The 18,744-nt window shown below is 49.1% G+C and overlaps 1 protein-coding gene and 1 long non-coding RNA gene across 3 annotated transcripts; one reads left to right on the top strand and one right to left on the bottom strand.

Annotated features, from left to right (window-relative positions):
• Window positions 1-239: 239 nt before the first annotated feature.
• On the bottom strand, window positions 240-18,061 carry LOC116577308. Of its 2 annotated transcripts, none has more exons than XR_004280483.1 (4): window positions 17,987-18,061; window positions 12,049-12,110; window positions 4,799-4,963; window positions 240-375 (listed from the first exon to the last, which is right to left on the bottom strand). It is a non-coding gene; the product is annotated as an uncharacterized LOC116577308 (long non-coding RNA). The 2 variants fall into 2 exon arrangements; XR_004280482.1 differs by having other exon boundaries at window positions 240-325.
• On the top strand, window positions 12,421-18,427 carry CCL5 (C-C motif chemokine ligand 5). Its single transcript, XM_032320322.1, has 3 exons — window positions 12,421-12,692; window positions 14,114-14,225; window positions 18,229-18,427. Exons 1-3 carry the CDS (start codon window positions 12,617-12,619, stop codon window positions 18,314-18,316), a joined length of 276 nt encoding a protein of 91 aa, XP_032176213.1. The 5' UTR covers window positions 12,421-12,616; the 3' UTR covers window positions 18,317-18,427.
• The last annotated feature ends 317 nt before the right edge of the window (window positions 18,428-18,744 follow it).

The following is an 18,744-nucleotide window of genomic DNA, read 5'->3' as shown; positions in this document are numbered from 1 at the left end:
TTTATGGGACGGTGGTGAGTGTTTATGTGGCGGTGGTGGCGCTGCTTCAGCATCAGTCATGGGGCGGTGTCAAAAATGTACATGTTACAACTTACATACCCGTAAAAAGAAAGTTCTTGGTATTTTCAGTACCTGATCACACTGGAGTGGTGGAAGAAACACTTAAACAATGACAATTAAGGGAAACTATCTCCCCTGGAATAGAGCAGTGGCGCTTCAGGGAAATACTCACAGCCAGTGTGAAGTTCAGACTCCTCGCCAGGGCTGTCTCGTACCTCCCAAGATGACTTCAGGATTCAGGGGGCACTGAAGCTGCCCTGTGGCCCTGGTTGGGGGTCAGGGATGAGGTTCTCATCCTGCCAGCTTCAGCCGATGCTGCAGTGGGATGTGGTTCATCTTGCCTTGCCCCTGAACCCTCCTGACTGCCACAGTGCCACGGCTAGGGGAACTGGTGGTTTGTTCCCTAGGGGTGGCAGGGCCTGTGGTCCCTTCCCCGCTGCTTCAGCCCCATCCAGCCCTCATCAACCTGAGTCTAAGCATGTCCTCCACCTTTTCTAAGCCACCCATTTGGGAGCCGCTGCAATGGGGTCATCAGGAGCCTCACCAGAATATCAAAAAATACTTGCCATGTCTACAATAGTCAAACTATGGAAAGAACCTAGATGTCCATCACAGATGAACGGATAAAGAAGATGTGGTATATATACACAACGGAATACTATGCAGCCATCAAAAGAAATGAAATCTTGCCATTTGCGACAACGTGGATGGAACTAGAGGGTATCATGCTTAGCGAAATAAGTCAATCGGAGAAAGACAACTATCATATGATCTCCCTGATATGGGGAAGTGGAGATGCAACATGGGGGGTTAAGGGGGTAGGAGAAGAATAAATGAAACAAGATGGGATCGGGAGGGAGACAAACCATAAGTGACTCTTAATCTCACAAAACAAACTGAGGGTTGCTGGGGGGAGGGGCTAGGGAGAGGGTGGTTGGGTTATAGACACTGGAGAGGGTATGTGCTATGGTGAGTGCTGTGAAGTATGTAAACCTGGCGATTCACAGACCTGTACCCCTGGGGATAAAAATACATTATATGTTTATAAAAATTTTAATAAAAAACAACACTTGCTCCATTCCTCATCTCAGATGGTGCAAGCAGGCATGAGTTACACCCCGTCCACATCCCCAGGGAGAACTGAAGGGTTGTGTCTGATCTTGGCATCCCTTCCCCCAACCTCCACCTCCACTGATCTTCCATTTCTTCATATGATGCCTCAACCCTCCTGGGTCAGGGCCCTGGTCCCTTCATTTCCCCCAAAAAACACTGATGTATGGCTATTGGGCATCAACAGATATTCACTGGAAATCTGGGCAGAGGATGAGTTCTGAATAAGATGGAGCATGAACATAGCACAGAATAATTTAGGTGAGGACTTGAACGAAGATATCAGCCATTAAAATCCCTCCCTTAAAAATTCACGGGCCAGGGGTGCCTGGGTGGCTCAGTGGTTTAAGCCTCTGCCTTCAGCTCAGGTCATGATCTCAGGGTCCTGGGATCGAGCCCCACATTGGGCTCTCTGTTCAGCGGGGAGCCTGCTTCCCCCTCTCTCTCTGCCTGCCTCTCTGCCTACTTGTGATCTCTCTCTGTCTATCAAATAAATAAATAAAAATCTTTAAAAATTCACGGGCCATTATGGACATTGGGGAGGGTATGTGCTTTGGTGAGTGCTATGAAGTGTGTAAACCTGGTGATTCACAGACCTGTACCCCTGGGGATAGAGTATTATGCCTCCATCAGAAAGGATGAATACCCAACTTTTGTAGCAACATGGACGGGACTGGAAGAGATTATGCTGAGTGAAATAAGTCAAGCAGAGAGAGTCAATTATCATATGGTTTCACTTATTTGTGGAGCATAACAAATAGCATGGAGGACATGGGGACTTAGAGTGGAGAAGGGAGTTGGGGGAAATTGGAAGGGGAGGTGAACCATGAGAGACTATGGACTCTGAAAAACAATCTGAGGGTTTTGAAGGGACGGGGGGTGGGAGGTTGGGGTACCAGGTGGTGGGTATTATAGAGGGCACGGATTGCATGGAGCACGGGGTGTGGTGCAAAAATTAATGAATACTGTTATGCTGGAAATAAAAAAAAAATAAAAAAAAAATAAAAAAAAAAAATTCACGGGCCATTCCCTGCCAGAAGGAATTCCTCTCCCCCAGCCTGATCTTTTCCCCCAAGACTGGGGACCTGCGCATATCTCCTCTTCTCCCTCGCAACCCCACACCGGCTCTCACACTGACCGGGAACAACTCCCACTCCTGTTTCCTTCTTGTGCAGAACAATTTAGCCCTCTCTAGGCAATGCAGGGGAAGGTGGGGGTAACGTAAGGGGTCTCCCCCTTTTTAATGAAATGTACCCATAAAGCATGTTTCCCCCTAAGCCAAAGAGTAATTCCCTCCCTCAGATTTTTGTCCTCATTTTAGACCAGCCAGTTCAACTTTAGCCAGCTCTTCTGAAACAGCACTGTTGTGATGCCTCACACATTTCTTTGAATCTTCACAGTGAACAGCAGGTAATATTATTACTCTCATTTCACAAACAGGAAACCAAGACAGCATCGTTGAGTAACAGTCACTGAGTGAATCAACAACCAGGCAAGAATTTAGCCCCGGGCTTGCCTTACTGTATCTTATCCTGGGAGAAAGAGCTAGAAGGTGAACCCATCTTCAGAACAATTCCCATGCTGCAAGGTTATCTGTGGAGACAGGAGGTGTGAACCTTTGACAGTGGGGGAGGCTGCTCTGAGGGTCTGTACTGGTCCGAGGCCCCTTCCTCCACAACCACAGCTCCTCACGAAGTCAGCCTCTTCTCTGGCAAGAAAGCCCCCACTGCAAACCCCAGTGCCAAGTCCTAATGGCAAACGGTCACCTTGGGGGCAGACCTCACTGTCTCCAGACCTCATTTCTGCAGACAGGATCTCTCTCTCCCACGCTGCAAACGTGAGGTTCTCCCAGACCATCTATCTGATCAACATACACCCCTGGCAGACAGGCACTATACCTTTTCTACCTTTACTGGCCAAGGGGCCAAGCCCAGGGGGCCCATCAGTGTTTGCTAAAAAGAGCCTGGTTCCAACCATTACTGTTTCTTCCCTGTTTCATGGTAAGGGGTTCAGCTGGTTGAAGTGACGTCACTTCACTGCGACCATTTCCTGAGCACCCACAGCATGCCAAGCATCCTATACAATGAGTTCATCTCCTCTCCTCCGTCCCCTCAGTTCTGTAGCAGTCCGCCCCCTTCCCAGGGAAGGGAACCATCTAGCAAGATGGAGTTCCTTGAGCTTCCACAGTGCAAGAAGCAGACGCTGGAATTCGAACCAAGCTTGAGCAACAACAAGGCTCCTGCTGTTTCCACTAGGAGACAGTCTCAGTCAGAGGAGATAATGATCTACTCTACCCTACAAAAGGGGATCAAGTGTCACCCCCTTTGGGGAAAGGCACATAAGGCTGTATTTTCAGTGTCAACATGTGATTCTAAAATCCACTTCCCTGAAGGGTGTCCTGGGGCTTGGAGTGAGGCTGGTACAGAGAGCACCCCCTGGGTGAGTCAACCCCAGAGAACCCCCCGGAGAGGGCTGGTACTCTCACTGGACTGAGGGATAAAAGAAGCTCTAAGTCTGGGACTGGAAACTCCATGGGAATTTTCCCCAGACATCTGGGCACCGCCTGTCAGATGACTACAAATAGATCAGAAATTCAAATGACATAAAATTCTAAAGATACAAAAAAAGTAGACAATAAAAAAGAGGTCTGCCTCTTACCCCTGTTCCCCCACTGCCTTCCCATTATCCTTCCCAACCAGAAAGGAAAGTAAGTGTTAGCAGTTTGCATCTAGGTATTTATAAGCATAGCTGAGTCTTTTGTTTGGTTTTCCATATGCGTAGCATACTACATAAGCCATTCTGTCCCTTGCTTCTTTTACTTAGTGTATCTTAGAGACCATTCCATTTCTGCTTGTAGGGACCTGCTTCACTCTTCTTAGCAGCTGCCTGACATTCCAGTATATGGAAGTGCCAGAATTAATCAATCCTTTACTGACGGCCCATGAGATTGTCTCTAATCTTCATTACTATCAAACCGTGCATATCTTGTACTCACGTTGTACATGCAAGTCTATGTGTAAGATAGATCCCTAGATGTGGGATTGCTAGAGAGAGCTTATTAAATACAACATGTGCTTTTAGGTGTTGAATAGATGTTGCCAACTTCTCTCCCTCCATAAAGGCTGTAGCCATGTGTCATCCACTGCCAATGAAAGACAGCACAGGGAGTGATTTTTATATGAGGAAAAGACTCTCAGCTGGAAGAGAGGAGCTGAGGGGCAGACAGGGAAGCCCGTGCCTCGCCCAGACATTCATCCTAGGACAGCAAGTGACAAAGATGAGCCAGCACCACCAACAGGCTGCTCTCTGCAGGCAAGCCACCCATTTTACAGATAAGAAAACATGCTCAGAGAGTTGACATGCCTCACCCCGAGTCCTGGCCTAGAACCCGTCAGTCCAGGGCCCATTCCCCCAGCCCATGCATGCTTCCCCCACTGGTCACAGCTATCCTCTCCTGTGCTGACTTGAACCCAGCTCCTTCCCACTGTGAGCTGAAAATAATTGGGCCACCCACATGGTTTGGGCTTCCACTTGTCATTTCATTCCCACCCACAGGAAACCAGGACCTGTTCCCACACATACACACTCCCCCAGCTGGTGTTTCCAGCTTACTTGGGGCCCAGCTTACTTGGAGCCTTGATTTTCCACTTCTCTGGGGTGGACATTCATCCACCAGACTAAGGAACTGAAAAACTCAACGGACTCTCTCCATGGTTACTGCTTGGTGGTGGACAGTGAGGGCGTGAAAGAAGCGAGAGTCACCCATGAGTCGTGGATGGTATCGTCAGTCACTCTGGAAATAGAAGCAAGCATGGTGAGAACAGTGCTCTGCCCCTGTACTTAGAAAGTTCCTTTGCATCCTTTAACTCATTTGCCCTCCCCAGCAGTTCTCTGGTTTAGGCAAGGCAGGAAGTCTTACATTCATTCCTCCCATCTCATAGATAAGGAAAAGGGGCTATGACTTTTCTACTGTTCTGGAAGAGCAGAGACTAGAGGCGGACCCAGGTTTTCTGGTGTCTAATCTGGCCACACACTGTTCTGCCCACCATAAGCAATCTTCTGGTGGATGAGGCCCCCACAAAAACCATCCCTTAACTGCCCACAGCCAGAATGAGTCCCTGTGCCCCCAGCAATGTTGTTGGGGACCCTGCAATACATGGATGTACATAAATTCCTTTCCCTGGATCCTCATCTTTGTTCTGGCTTCACAGATGCATCCTTCAAAGGAGACCCTTGGGTGTTTCTGATGCGTGGCTTTGCAGTACATCTAAGTGCCTGGTGTGGCCTGGGGAATGGGACGGGTCCTCAACAAAGGTGCATTGCTCAGTTGGCTGAAAGGACAGAAGGGTGGATGGGTGGACAGATGGCTGATGTGTGGGTGGAATATTGGTTGAATTTGTTTCTTTGATTATTTTCACTTTTCCACACGGCATCTGTTACCCCTTCCAAATATCACATTAACATCCTTTCACACATTAACATACCTCTCCCAGGGTATGCAGTCTCAGCGGTACTGCAAACCAGGTGCTCTATCTTCTCCCAGCCAAGAAGCAAGAAAATGACACAAGCTTGGCTGGTCATCCTCTCTCCCCGAGGTCTGTGAATCCTTAGTACATGCGGATGTGGGTAGGAAGAACGGCTGGAGTACACTTATTTCAAAAGTGGCACCCTGATGAGACGGTCAGGTAATACCTGCTGCCCAAACACCCAGAGCTTTTCTGGTTTCCTACTACTCTTTTTCCAAGTCAGGCTCGCCAATGCTCTGTCCATTCTACAAGCCACTCAACATTACGCCCCTGGTATATTACCTTCCTGCTCACATGAGCCAAAGTTGTTTTCTGTACTTACAATGAATTTTAAATGGCACAGATCAGATGAATGAGTGGACGAGTAGATGGTTGGGTGGAGGAATGGAAAGAGATGAGAGCATGGGGGAGTCAAAGGGCAGAGTGGGAAGCACGTGGATAAATGCAGCACTGCCTGGGAAAGGACTTGACGGACCAATGTTGAGTCCCAGGCCTTGGAAGGCTGGGAAGGAGGGGAGGCATGATGACCCTTCTATCTTGCCTGTGGTGGGGAGGTGATGCGAACCGGTTTTAGGGGCAACAGGACACCTACCCCCAAAGTCCTCCTTTAGTCTTCTATCTTTTGACTGAGAAAGCCTTCAGAAATAAGACTGTCATACCTCCATTTCCTAGATAAGGAAACTGAGGCCCATAAAGGGAAAGTGATTCCCTAAAATCACTGGGCTAAAAAAAATTTTAGGCTGGGGTGGGACTCAAACTCAGGTCCTAATTCCCAGTCCCTTGCTGTTTTCACTGCTTCGTGAAAGCTGCCTCTGTGAGGAATGACTAAGATGTAGAATTTCCAAATTCCATTTTGAGGAAATTCCCCAAGGGGACTTCCTCACCCAGGCTGGATGTCCTCAAAAATGTCAATGTCTCAGGAAGTTCTAAGGCCCCAATGGTAACCTGAATGTTCTGCAGGCCCCTGTGCTGGGGGCGGGGGGAGGGGGCAGGGCAGGGCTGGTGGAGGAGTTTGGGGAAGCAATGTAGAGGAGAAGAAAGAGACTGGGGACCCCCATCCCTGAGAATGGATGCAGGGCAAGAAGGGGCTTCCCAAGGCCAGCTCCAAAAAGGGGCAGGATCCAGACCACAACCACAAGAGTCCTGTAAGATTCTGAAACTTGTGTCATTTCCTTTGTAAGCCTGTCTGTGAAACTCTTTGAGAAAGGGTCTGCATGCTGGCTGTGGGCACCACCAGGAAGGGAAGAGGGGTCCATATGTCACCCCACAACCAAGTTTGGAGCGAGAGAGAGAAACCCAGTGAAGGACAGAGCATGGAGGCCGAGTCTCTGAAGTCCAAGGCACGGAGGGTGAGAAAGCTTCAGGCAGGCCTGAGTCATCACCATTGTCAACATATTTTCTTCCTAATAAGTGAAATAATGCCTAACGTGACCAGCACGGTGTCTAATAACTAATGGAAAATATGGTCAACTCCCCCTCACCCGCCCCCATGTCCCTTAACACTGAGCTGAGATGAACACCCCTACTCGGTGAGAGGGCATGGGGAGACGTGGAGTGGAGAAGCCCTGGAGCCTGGACACTTGGAGGAAGAAAGGGAAGGAACTGTGATCCCCATACCTGCTTGTGCCACGAATGGTGCTGGGCAGGTGACCAATTGTCTTTTAATCCTGAGGCATCCTCAAGAGCTGGATATTCTTTGTCCCATTTTCAGAAGGGAAACCAAGATTGTGGAACAGTTAATCGCTTGTCCAAAGACATACAGAAAGGAGGTCATCTGTCTGATTGCTACCCCAAGTGTGTCCTTCTTCACCAGGCTTTCCTGCGGGGACGGGGGACAGTGGAAAGGAGGGGGCGGTCGTGTTGTGGGAGTAGGCGCAAAGAAAATGGCTGCTTCTGGCAAACATGCTGCGGGAAACAGAACCATAAAACAGACTCCCAAGCATCAGGAGGAGTAGCACCTGAGATCAGCTGGCACTCAGCAAATCTGTAAGAACAGATGCTTCTCCCTGGGCCCCACTCCCAGGGCTGCCCCATCCCCGAGGCATCCTGTGGTGGGCTCCTCCAGTAACCTGAGGCGGTGAGCTTATCAACAAACACACCACAGGCTGCCGAAAACAAGCGGGTGTACTCAGGCAGCTGTCCCATGTGGTGAAGGCGAGAAGCGTGCGGGGAGGCCAAGCTGCAGCCCTCCAGCCCAAATGTGATTGAAACTATTAAAAAAAAAAAAAAATTGTCACAGTTCATACCCCTGACCTGGTGAAATGCACTGGAGGTGCATGGGGCGGGGGGAAGGTGCAGGATAGAATGGCACCGAAAGAACAGATCAGACCAAAACGAAAGGCAAGGTGTGGCAGGAAGAGTCCTGGGTAGGGGTTCGAATCCTGCTCCCCTCCCCCGCTGGGCAATTCCTCGGTGTGGCTGCCCCTTCAGACCCTCCAACAGCCCGGCCAGAGTACCCACCCCAGGCAGGGCCCTGTGGACACACGGGTGAGAGGGCAGCGAGCTGGCTCCTGGGAGAAATACTCATATTTGTAAACAAGGACAGGGGAGGGACGCAGCCTGGGAGCAGCTCTCCCAATTTGCAGATGGAGAAAATCAAGGCTCCTCGGGAGGAAACGACTTGGCCTAGGGCTTCTCTCGGGGCTCAGACTGGGATTCCTAGAGAATAGAGGGACTTTCCCTGCTTTGGGCCTTTTTTTAAAAAGCAGCCAGAAAAAAACAGAGCCACTGCCCACAGGATCGTGAGGGGAACTCCAGGTCTGAGCAAAGCTTTGGAACCCAGAGGGCACGAGGTGTGGCTTTCTTTGCCTGTCTTCAGTTTCCTAACATCACAGTGTGAGGCTGGGCAGGCAGCCAGCTGAGCTCAGGGAAGGAATGAAAGAGGAGAAGGGAGACTGGGCCAGGAGGGCGAGGGAGGGCCTGCCCTAGGCTGGAAAGAGTGTGTGTCTAGCTCTAGGGAGGAATGGACTCACATCCGGGAGTCGGAGGGGAGCTGATGACAACCAGCCCTGTGAACTCAAGAGTCAATGAGCCTGCTGGGTCTCTTGAACCTCATACACGCAGAACTACATATGTCTGTGTAGGCCTCGAAAGCATTCACAGCTCTCATCAGATTTTTTTTTAAATATTTTTTTTATTTATTTGCCAGAGAGACACAGCGAGAGCAGGAACACCAGCAGGGGTAGTGGGAGGAGGAGAAGCAGTCTTCCCGCCAAGCAGGGAGCCCGATGTGGGGCTCGATCCCAAGACCCTGGGGATCATGACCTGAGCCGAAGGCAGGTGCTTAATGACTGAGCCACCCAGGCACCCCTCTCGCCAGATTCTTAAAGGGCTCTATTGCCCAAAACAGGCTGGAAGCAATCTCTCACTTCACAGACGAAACTGAGACCCAGAGAAGGTGAGCACCCTGCTGGAGGTCGGCAGTGAGAAGTAATACAGCCGCGTGCAAACCTAGGAGTCCGACTCCAAAGAACCCATGCACTGACTCGAGATGCTATAGGAAGTTACTCAGATTAAACCGGCATGAATTTAGCATTTATCATGTCCAAGATTTTGATGGCAATCCCGGGGAGAATACAAAAGCAACTAGAAGAGAAAGACCATAAGATGTTGTTACTTTGTCCAGAGAGTAAAGACCAGAAGAGCACAAAGGTGACTCATGATAAAGGAGGCTATTTTCACTTGTCACTGTCCAGTGCTCAGACCACCACCACACACACACACACACACACACACACACACACAGAGCACACACACACACACACATGCACACACGCACACGAACACACACACTGCAGGGGGCAGGTGGCTGACTTGCTCACGTGGCATCTGCAGCACCCACAACAGAGTCTGGCTCACAGCAACTCCCAGGAGTAGTTTGCAGGTGAACAAGGACTGACTGAGTGGGTGTAGACCACTGGTTGGGGGTGGAGGTAGGGCAGAGAGGGCTTCGTGATGTTTCTACCTCCCCTTACAGTCTCCTAAGCACATCCACCGTCATTACTCTCCTTGGTCCTCTTGACCACCCGTGCATGGGTCACACAGAAAGGTGTCCCCCATTTTCAAGGACATGAAAGGCTGGGCGAATCATAAGGATAGTCGCCATTCATTGAACCCGCACCTTGATTTCCTCATGGAAGCAGGACCTTAGAACCAGAGAACCTACTACTAATTCCATGAGTCCAGACCGGAGTTTGCGCAGAAGGTAGTGAGAGGTAGAAACGGAATTACGAGCAGGGTCGTCCCCCTTTCTTGTCCCCGCAGTCCACTGGAACCACCAGAAGGGATGAAACATACTCCTGAAATACCCATTGCCTCTTCCTGCTCAGCAACACCACCATCCTACCTCCCCCCACTCCCACTTCCACACACACACACTTACAGCAGGAAGTTCACCAGAACTTAAGGATGAGCATCACATGGGTCCATCTCACTTCGTAACTCAGCTAGGGTCCTAACTCAGCATATTTGGTGTCCAGGAAAATACTTTGCTTTCTTCCTCAAAGAGGGAAACTGAGATCAGAAAAAGGAAACAGAAATAGAGCTCACATGGAAAACCTGAACCTTAGCAGAAGCTTCAGGATTTCTCTAGAAACAATGCAGGGTAGTAGAAAGTCTGTAAACCCAGACAGACTTGGGTTCAATGTCAAGTTCTACCACCGCAGGCTATGAGACCTCAGCAAGTCCCTTAACCTATGCCTAACCGACCCATCTGCTTAAAAACCAACACTTTTTGTGACACAGCTCACTAACCCATGTTAACTGGGAGTCTGATCTAGATGGCTGAAAAGCCTAAAGTATAGAATATACCTAAAGGGACTGCCATTATAATAACATGATGATAATCACTAACATTATTAAGTACCTAACACACATCAGGCATGGTACTAAGAGCTTTACACACGAATACTTTTATAGGAACTTAACTGTCTCAACAGCTGTGGGGGGGGCATTATTATTACCACTGCATTAGAGATGAGGGAACTGGAGCCAGGAGATTAAGTACCTGGCCAAAGGCTGTCTAATAAATGGGGAAAACACCAAAGCCCCTGCTCTTGACCACCAGGCTACACGGCCTCCCACACGTTTAGTAACTTGGGGGACTGTGTGAGGGAAACAGTTAAAGCAGGCAAACCATTACTGTGTGGACAGATGAAGGTTTCAAAAGTGCCTTCCATGTGTTTCTTTAAATGAGATGGCCATGGTTTTCAAAACTGCATTTCTACTGTAATTGGGTGAATGAGTCATGAGGTGGAGAGGAGAGGCTTCCTAGGACAGGCTAAGGGCAGCAGCCGGCACCTAGACAGGACGCAGCAACCGTTAACTGCCTGACTGAGGTGACTCAGTGGAAAAGGCTTGAGCCTGGTCATCAGAAGCACCTCGGTGCAATCCCACTGATCAGCCATGTGACCCTGAGGACCTTACTGACCTTTTCTGTGAAATGAAAATAATCACCCTTCCTCAAAGTCACTGTGAGGAGAAATGAGATAAGGTCTTCCCATTCCGGGTGATTCAGTCACCCTCAGACCCCAAGTTACATAGGTCACAAGAGTTAGTAAGAAAACGTTCTCGGTATAAGATTATATTTTTTTTAAAGTTATGTATTTTTTTAATTTGTTTGCTCTTGCCACTGTTGCTAGACAACTTTCTCTTAGATAATTCAGATGTCAACCTCAGCCCAGCCCAGGCCAAACTGTCAGCATTCTGAAGTATCCAAATAGGGATGGATGAAGAGGGCACCTGGGTGGCTCAGTCGGTTAAATGTTGGCCTTCAGGTCAGGTCATGATCTCAGGGTCCTCGGATCGAGTCCTGCACCAGGCTCCCTGCTCTGTGTCTGCTTCTCCCTTTGCTCCTCCTGCTCATGTCACTCTCTTAAAAATAAATGAAAATCTTAAAAAAAAAAAAAAGGAATGGATGAAGATTTACTGAACTCAAGTCTTTGGAATGGAGTAGGGACCTTGTCTTTAATCAAGACCACCCCATGGGTTCAGTTCAAGGATGTCCTCAACCATGAACATTATCATGGTAGGGCATACTGAGTGCACAGGGCACTGAAGCGGATTCTGATTCCACTGTTCATTTGCTGTGTGTTCTTAGCAAGTCATTTCTACTCTCTGGGCCTCAGTTTCCTCCTCTGCAATTGAAGAACATGGAAGAAATGATCCCTAGGGTCCTCTGCAGCTTTCAAATCCTGTAACTTTTGTATCCGAGATCTTAGAAATGAGATGGGATCCCAGCAATTGCTGAATTTCTTCATCTGTAAAACGGGAAAAATGAGCATAATAATAGTATATGAGCTGACCTGGAAGATCTTTAGAATACTGGCTGGCACCCTAGGGTGGGTGTTCTCACCTTCTTTGGGGGCTAGATGTCAGAGAACCTTCCCTTCCATGCATGAGAGGGGAAACACGGATCTGTAATGCATGAGCAAGAAATACGGATCTGTAACGCATGCGGTTGAAAGTGACCAAATAAACACTCAGTTTATTTCTAATCCATCCTAACTGCCCCCACCACCCCCGGGGAAGCAGCCTCTGACCTCTGATAAGCACCCCTGTCCCAAAAGAGGAAGCTGAAGATGCCATCAGAGGAAGAGGTTTTCCACCACCCGTGCTTATATTAGCTCTTCTGGAGGGCAAAGAAGGAACAGATGAGCTCACTCTGGATCAGAGGTAGTGAGGAGGAGAGAGAGAAAGAGAGACTCAAATTTCCGGAACCTATTTCAGTTTTCTTTTCCGTTTTCTGCAATTTCACTTATGATACCAAGCAGTACGTGGCTGCTGTTTTGGAAACTCCCCTTGTGGGGGGGACCCTTCTACTGGCCTGACTCTATAAAAGGGCCAGCCTCAGCTTCAGAAGATCCCCACCGAGGTTCCTGAGACAGCCGGTGGCTCTCACGCAGCCTCCACCCGCAGGTACCATGAAGGTCTCCGCAGCTACCTTTGCAGTCCTCCTTGCCACCGCCGCCTTCTGCGCTCCTGCCTCTGCCTCCCCATGTAAGTCAGGTCCCGACCACTGCAGCCTGGGGCCAGACCCTCACTGGCCCAGACTTTGCCCTCCTTTAGCTGCGGCATTTATGCTGTCTGAACCCGATAATTTACCTTCCTATATATTGCTTTGCCTAGATGTCCAGCTGTCCCAAGAGATCTCAAAGCCACTTCATGGCAGGGACCTCTCTCTGCTCATTTTTTTCTGTCCTCAGGATCTACACCCAAGCCTTTCAGGGGCTGAGTGTGGACATTGCTGGGGATATTAGCGGGCAGAGGCAGCCTAGCCGGACCTTGAAACACAGCTAACTCAGGCCTATCACCAGCAGTGTTTCTAAGAAACTTCTAAGGTTGGGACAGTCCTATTCTACCCATTTCACAGATGGAAAAAGTGGGACTTAGGAGAGGATTTTAACTTTTTAACTTTTTATTTTTTTAAGATATATTTGAGAGAGAGGGAGGGAGAGAGTGGTGGGGAGGGGCCAAGAGAGAGGAAAAGAGAAAGTCTCCAGCAGACTCTTACTGAGCAAAGAGTCTGACACAGGGCTCAATCCCACCACCTCAAGATCATGACCTGAGCCGAAATCAAGAGTGGGACACTTAAGCGACTGAGTCACCCAGGCATCCTGGGAGAGGATTTTTTTTTTTTAAAGCCTTGTATGGATCAAGTATTATGCTGACTGCTCTGCATGTACCATGTCATCTAATACTTGCCACTACTCTTAGAGTGGCTGAGCTTGACTTTCTGATGGAGAAACAGGGGCCCAGAGGAGTCAAGTAACTTGCCTAAGGTCACACAGCTAAAGTGGGGAAACTGGTGTTCAAAGTTCTATCTGGCTTTTAAACACTCCTACTCTACTGGGAAGGGGCAGCAGACACTTTCCAGTGTCATCCTGAATTAACTGACCAACAAAAAGTCCTCCTTCTCTGTTCAGAGCCCTTCTTACCATGCCTCAGCCAGGATGCCTTGCTCCCAGGATGCAATACACATCCTCAGGTCCCTTTTAGGGGTTGAGGCTGTGCCATGAAGTCTGAGTTTTGGAAGCCTCCTCTCAACCCACCATAGGTCTCAAAGAAACAAAGTTCTGAATCCATCAAGGATCCCAGGCGGGCAAGAATACGGGCAAAGGGCCCAAGACGAGCTAGGAGGAAGCCCGGCATATCCATAGAACCAAAAGCAAAGGGTTATGGTGTAGAAAGATACAAGTAAGGCTCAAGGATTAGATGATGGATTGCAGAGATGTTCTCAGCCCTCTTTTAGAATCCCCCACTCTGTTACCGTGTTTCCATGGCCAAGTGACTTTACCTCTCTGAGCTTCAGTTTCAGCCAAAGGAAGATAACAGTCGACTTATCCAAGATAATGTACCCAGCACTATACCCCGTGAGTAATGGCCATGAATACAGGTGTCTCCTTGCTTTCTCCTCCCAGATGCCTCGGACACCACCCCCTGCTGCTTTGCCTACATCTCCCGCCGACTGCCCTTCACCCACATCCAGGAGTATTTCTACACCAGCAGCAAGTGCTCCATGCCAGCGGTCGTGTGAGTCCCAGACCTGTGGACCGTGGAGGGCAGGGGGGTGGGGGGGCGGTGAGTAAGGGACACCTTTTATCCCAGAGCCAGTACCCCCAGGAGCCCTCTAAGAGTGTACCCTATCCACTCCTACCCATCTTCCAGCTGCTCAGGTAGCCATAGTTCCCCCCTCTGTAACTTCAGATCCCCCCCCCACCCACTATCACATAGAAAATTAGACAAGCAGTTCCCGGGGCTGTTCTCCCCACTCTGATGGACTGGGTCAGGTCTCTGATCTTTATGAGTATGACTTTTACAGTAATATGACCTACCATTCCCCTGCATGGAGAAAAGATCGACACAATCATCTCTTTCCAATTAAGAACCCTACATTCCCCCATATCCCACACCCTACTGAATCCACCTATAACCTCAGAAGATCTAAGGAGGAGAGCCCGGGCCCTAGTTACAGCCAAGTGTATTTAAAAGAAAATTATCAATTGGTGAGGAAACAATGACATGAGATTCTTTTAAATATGCAAACTAATGCATTTGAAAAAATTAACAGTCTACTACTTAGAAAGAGCCTACACTCTATCAAATGCCTTACTTATACCAAAATTTCAGCACAACAACCCTTACAGGTATGTGTAACTCTCTCCACATTTTAGATAATGAATCTGAGACCCAAAGAGTTTTGGTGAGTTGCACAGTAGGGACAGAGCCTTTTCTTGGAGCCTCCTCTTTCTACTACAGAAAGGTCAACAGCGATAATTGCTTAAGAAATTTAAGATAGAGACTTAAAAAGTGAAAATGGGGGTAATCATGATGTTTCCTATCTAATGGTAAGGTCTTTTTTTTTTTTTTTTTTTTTTTAAGATTTGTGGAGAGGGAGAGAAAGAGAAAGAGAGAGAGCACAAGCAGGGGGAATGGCAGGCAGAGGGAGAAGCAGGATCCTCACTGAACAGAGGGCCCAATGCAGGGCTCAATCCCAGAACCCTGGGATCATGACCTGAGCCAAAGGCAGATGTTTAACTGACTGAGCCACCCAGGCATTCCACAAAGTTTTTTTAATCCAAAAATTCCTGGGACACTTGCAAAGCTATAGGTATTCAGAATTGGCTTTCGTTCTGGTGAGTCCTTCGAAGGAGAGTGGTAATTTTAACTTTTATCTTAACTACTTATTACTTAACTACCCATTTTATCTCTGAAAATAAGTATTTTTCAAAAGAAAGAAAGTCTTATTTGAGTACCTGTTACGGGCAGGTAGAGATGAATAAACCACCATCCCTGCCCTATTGGACTCATAGTCTGATACAAGGAAAAGAGAGATACAAAATGTCTAGAGCAACCCTTGCACAAAGAGACATTACAAAAGGAGAGAGGGAGCACATCCAGCCTCAGAGGTGAGGGAACCTTTGCTGCAACAGGTGTTCAAGAAAAGCCCAAGGTACTGGCGACATTAGGCTGAGCGAATGCTGCCAGGACTGTCCTTTGGTTGAGGCAGCGTTCCCATGTAGAAAAGCAAGGAGGGTCTCGAGTGTCCACACGAGGACCCAAAAGTGTTAGAGCGAGTGAGAGGAGCTGGCACAGGGAAAGCCTAGAAAGTCAGGTTCAGTTAAGAGGCTGTTACGGTTACCCAAGTGAGTGGTATTGAGGCTCAACAGGACCTGAAGGGGAAGGGAAGGAGAGACGGGGTAGGAAACCATCACAGGAGGAGCCAACAAGCCCTGGCAGGGGAGGGGAGGTCAGGGAGGTCAGGAACAAGGACGAGAGGGGGTTAAGGGATACTTGGGTTTCTACCCAAACGGCTGGAGAAGTACAGACTCCCCTCTTCCCCAAGTCTCAAGGAAGAGCCGTTGAAAGAGGAAAGAGCCCACGCACCAGCACGAAAACCCTGCAGCGGTGTCCAGCAGGGAGCGTGAGAAGAGGCTGGAGATAGGACATTCTTTGATAGGAGGAAAGGGTCTCCTGAGACGGGAGTGGCGATCTTGAGCAGAGTCTTGGGGAGCGCTGGCTCCAGAGCTAGTCAGCCTGGGTTAGAATCCCAGCTGTGCCTGTTGGCAGCTGCAGGAGCTCAGAGCCAACAGGCAGCTAACCCCTCTGAGCCTCCATTTCTCCATCTGTGAAATGGAGTCAAAGGGAGAACAAGGAAATGAAACATGAAGTTGGAATATATCCTAGCATACAGCCTGGTGTTAACTTCTCCTCCTCCTTCTCCAAACGTACGGTTATACACACAGAAGTGACAGGTACAACATGAGTGAAAGCAGTTCATTCACTAACTCACTCGATAAACACCTATTAGGCGCCTGCCCTGTGCCAGACCAAGGGCCAGAGACTCGGGAGAAATACACAGAAAAGGGCAGCAATTCTGAGAATACCAGCGCTCAAGGGGCAGGCCAAGGAGGCTGCTCCCAAGAGAACAGGCAGGAAGAGAGGCAGGAGGGAAGTCAGGCACGTAGGGGGTCCCCCAAATGGGGGAGAGAAGCTTAACCAGGAGGGGTTGTTCCTCAGTCTCACATTCTTCAGGAGGAAATGGAGGTCTGAGAAACCCTCAACCCAGATACTCATTTCCTGCCCTTTTGATTTCCTGGCTACAGGCTGAGGGGGCCGAGAAGAGAGGATAGCAAGTCTGTAGGATTTCCTGTCTGACTCGTGGCTTGAACAAGGGCAGGGGCTTGGTTTGAAGCTCCCTCGCCACCCCAAATAAGCAAACAAACACTAGGAGGCATGAGAGCCCAGCATACTCCACCTGCTCCCTTTCTCTCCTTGGCACACTAGAACGGAAGGAAGAGAGATGACCAAGAGGCTCAGAGTCTCAGAAAAGGGAAGGCGGCTTCCTGGAGCACAAACACTATATCCAGGATAGAACTTCAGAAGAAACCAAGAAAGCCTCATGGTCACCAGATGACCTAAGTCTTCACTTTGTCTGAAAACATCTGGGCTGTTAAGGTGCAGGAAAACATCCTAAAGAAGACAAAAGGAGAAAGGTCCAAGTAGACAGGCCTGGCCCCAAAGTAACATGTTAACGGACAGCACTGCTCTAGGCCTACAGTCTCGCCTAGATAGAAACAGTCTCCCAGCAAACAGGTGGGGCAGGCAGCTGAACTGAGCCCCGCAGGCTTTTATACCTCCAACCTTGCCATCAACACCTGTGGAGATAAAGCCTCGACCTCCCAGAGGCCTCCACATGCCAGCCCAGTAATGGGCAGAGGTGCTTTGGCCATGGCTATACCTCGGGGCCACTGACCTCTCTGAGCGCTCATGCCCAGTACCAGGACCTTTGGTGTTATGTTGCTCTGATCCCTCCTAAAGAAGAATCCCACAACATTCCAATACATGCGTGGTATTTTCCAGAACTCCACAATACTATCTCATTGTGAGTCTCACAAGAACAGTGCAAAGTAGGAATTATTTCTATCTATATTTCAGAGGCAAACAAATAGATTCAGCGGCCCTAAGTGATTTGCCAGGGTGAATCCACTCATGAATAATGAAATCAAGACTCAGGGTCATGTCCTTCTGTCATCCACACACACACACTTAGATGTATTCATTTGTTGAGTGTATTCCGGGCGTCTACTGTGTTATCTAGAGCCCAATCGCATGTTTGGTCTTTTTAGCACTTCTTATCTCTCACCTATTCAACCATGACGCCGTTCCTAGAAGACACCTCTTTTTCTCACATCTTGAGCACCTGGCACAGGGTCTGAAATTGAGAAGCCCTGAGAAAAAGCTAGTAGTTGACCAGCTCAACCCTGGACTCCTCAGGCTCTGCATGCCCTTACCTCTTCAGACTGCACGGGTTTGTGTGGGAGTTGAAATACACACAGATCTGCTTTTAGCTTGGAGCCCTACAACCCAACAGGAGAGGAAATATCCTTTCCTTAAAAGCTACAAATCCAGCCATACAGAGCTCCGAGGGCGCCCCATCCCAGTACCATCATCCCTTTGTGGCTCAATCCACCTCATTCCCAAAAATGGCTGTCCGAGTGCTAACCAGGTCTCATCCTTTCCTCTTCTCCCACAGCTTTGTCACCCGGAAGCACCGCCAAGTGTGTGCCAACCCACAGAAGAAATGGGTGCGGGACCACATCAACTCTTTGGAGATGAGTTAGGATGGAGGGCGTCTTAAACCTGAACTCATGCAAACTTCCCTAGTGCTTCTTGTTCTTGTCCTAACCAGCTTGGAAAACTCCCCCCAAACCCCTACTCCCACTTCCCCCAGGGAGGGCACAGATCCCATCACCCAGCAGCAGCTATAAAAGCCTCCTCCACCTAAAGCCCCCAAGAGCTCTGCCTTGTTTACCCAAAGCCCCTCAACTATTTGGTCCTAGCTCTGCAATCAGAAAGGAAGTCAGCCTGCCTCGGGAGGTGAAGAAAGGGGGAAAACTGGGCTCCTTCAGTAAATCCTGTGGCTACAGCTTCTCTCTCAGCCCCTCGCTGGGAAGGGCTGACTGGCACAATGTGAGAAATCAGCTTCCCATTAAAATTCTCCATGCAGTTACCAAGCTGGCTCCTGGTTTGATTGCCTCCTCAGGAACCC

This window comes from Mustela erminea, chromosome 18, assembly GCF_009829155.1.
Source record: "Mustela erminea isolate mMusErm1 chromosome 18, mMusErm1.Pri, whole genome shotgun sequence".
In the NCBI taxonomy this organism is placed as follows: Eukaryota; Metazoa; Chordata; class Mammalia; order Carnivora; family Mustelidae; genus Mustela; species Mustela erminea.
The sequence above is the reverse complement of the archived record's forward strand: the minus strand, read 5'-3'. Positions and strand labels throughout refer to the sequence as shown.

Excerpts from the sequence above, each read along its gene's own strand:
- CCL5 (XM_032320322.1), top strand. The coding sequence starts at position 12,617 with ATGAAGGTCTCCGCAGCTACCTTTGCAGTCCTCCTTGCCACCGCCGCC. Across the intron at positions 12,693-14,113 it reads TCCTGCCTCTGCCTCCCCAT|ATGCCTCGGACACCACCCCC; the intron begins GTAAGTCAGGTC and ends TTCTCCTCCCAG. Across the intron at positions 14,226-18,228 it reads TGCTCCATGCCAGCGGTCGT|CTTTGTCACCCGGAAGCACC; the intron begins GTGAGTCCCAGA and ends CTTCTCCCACAG.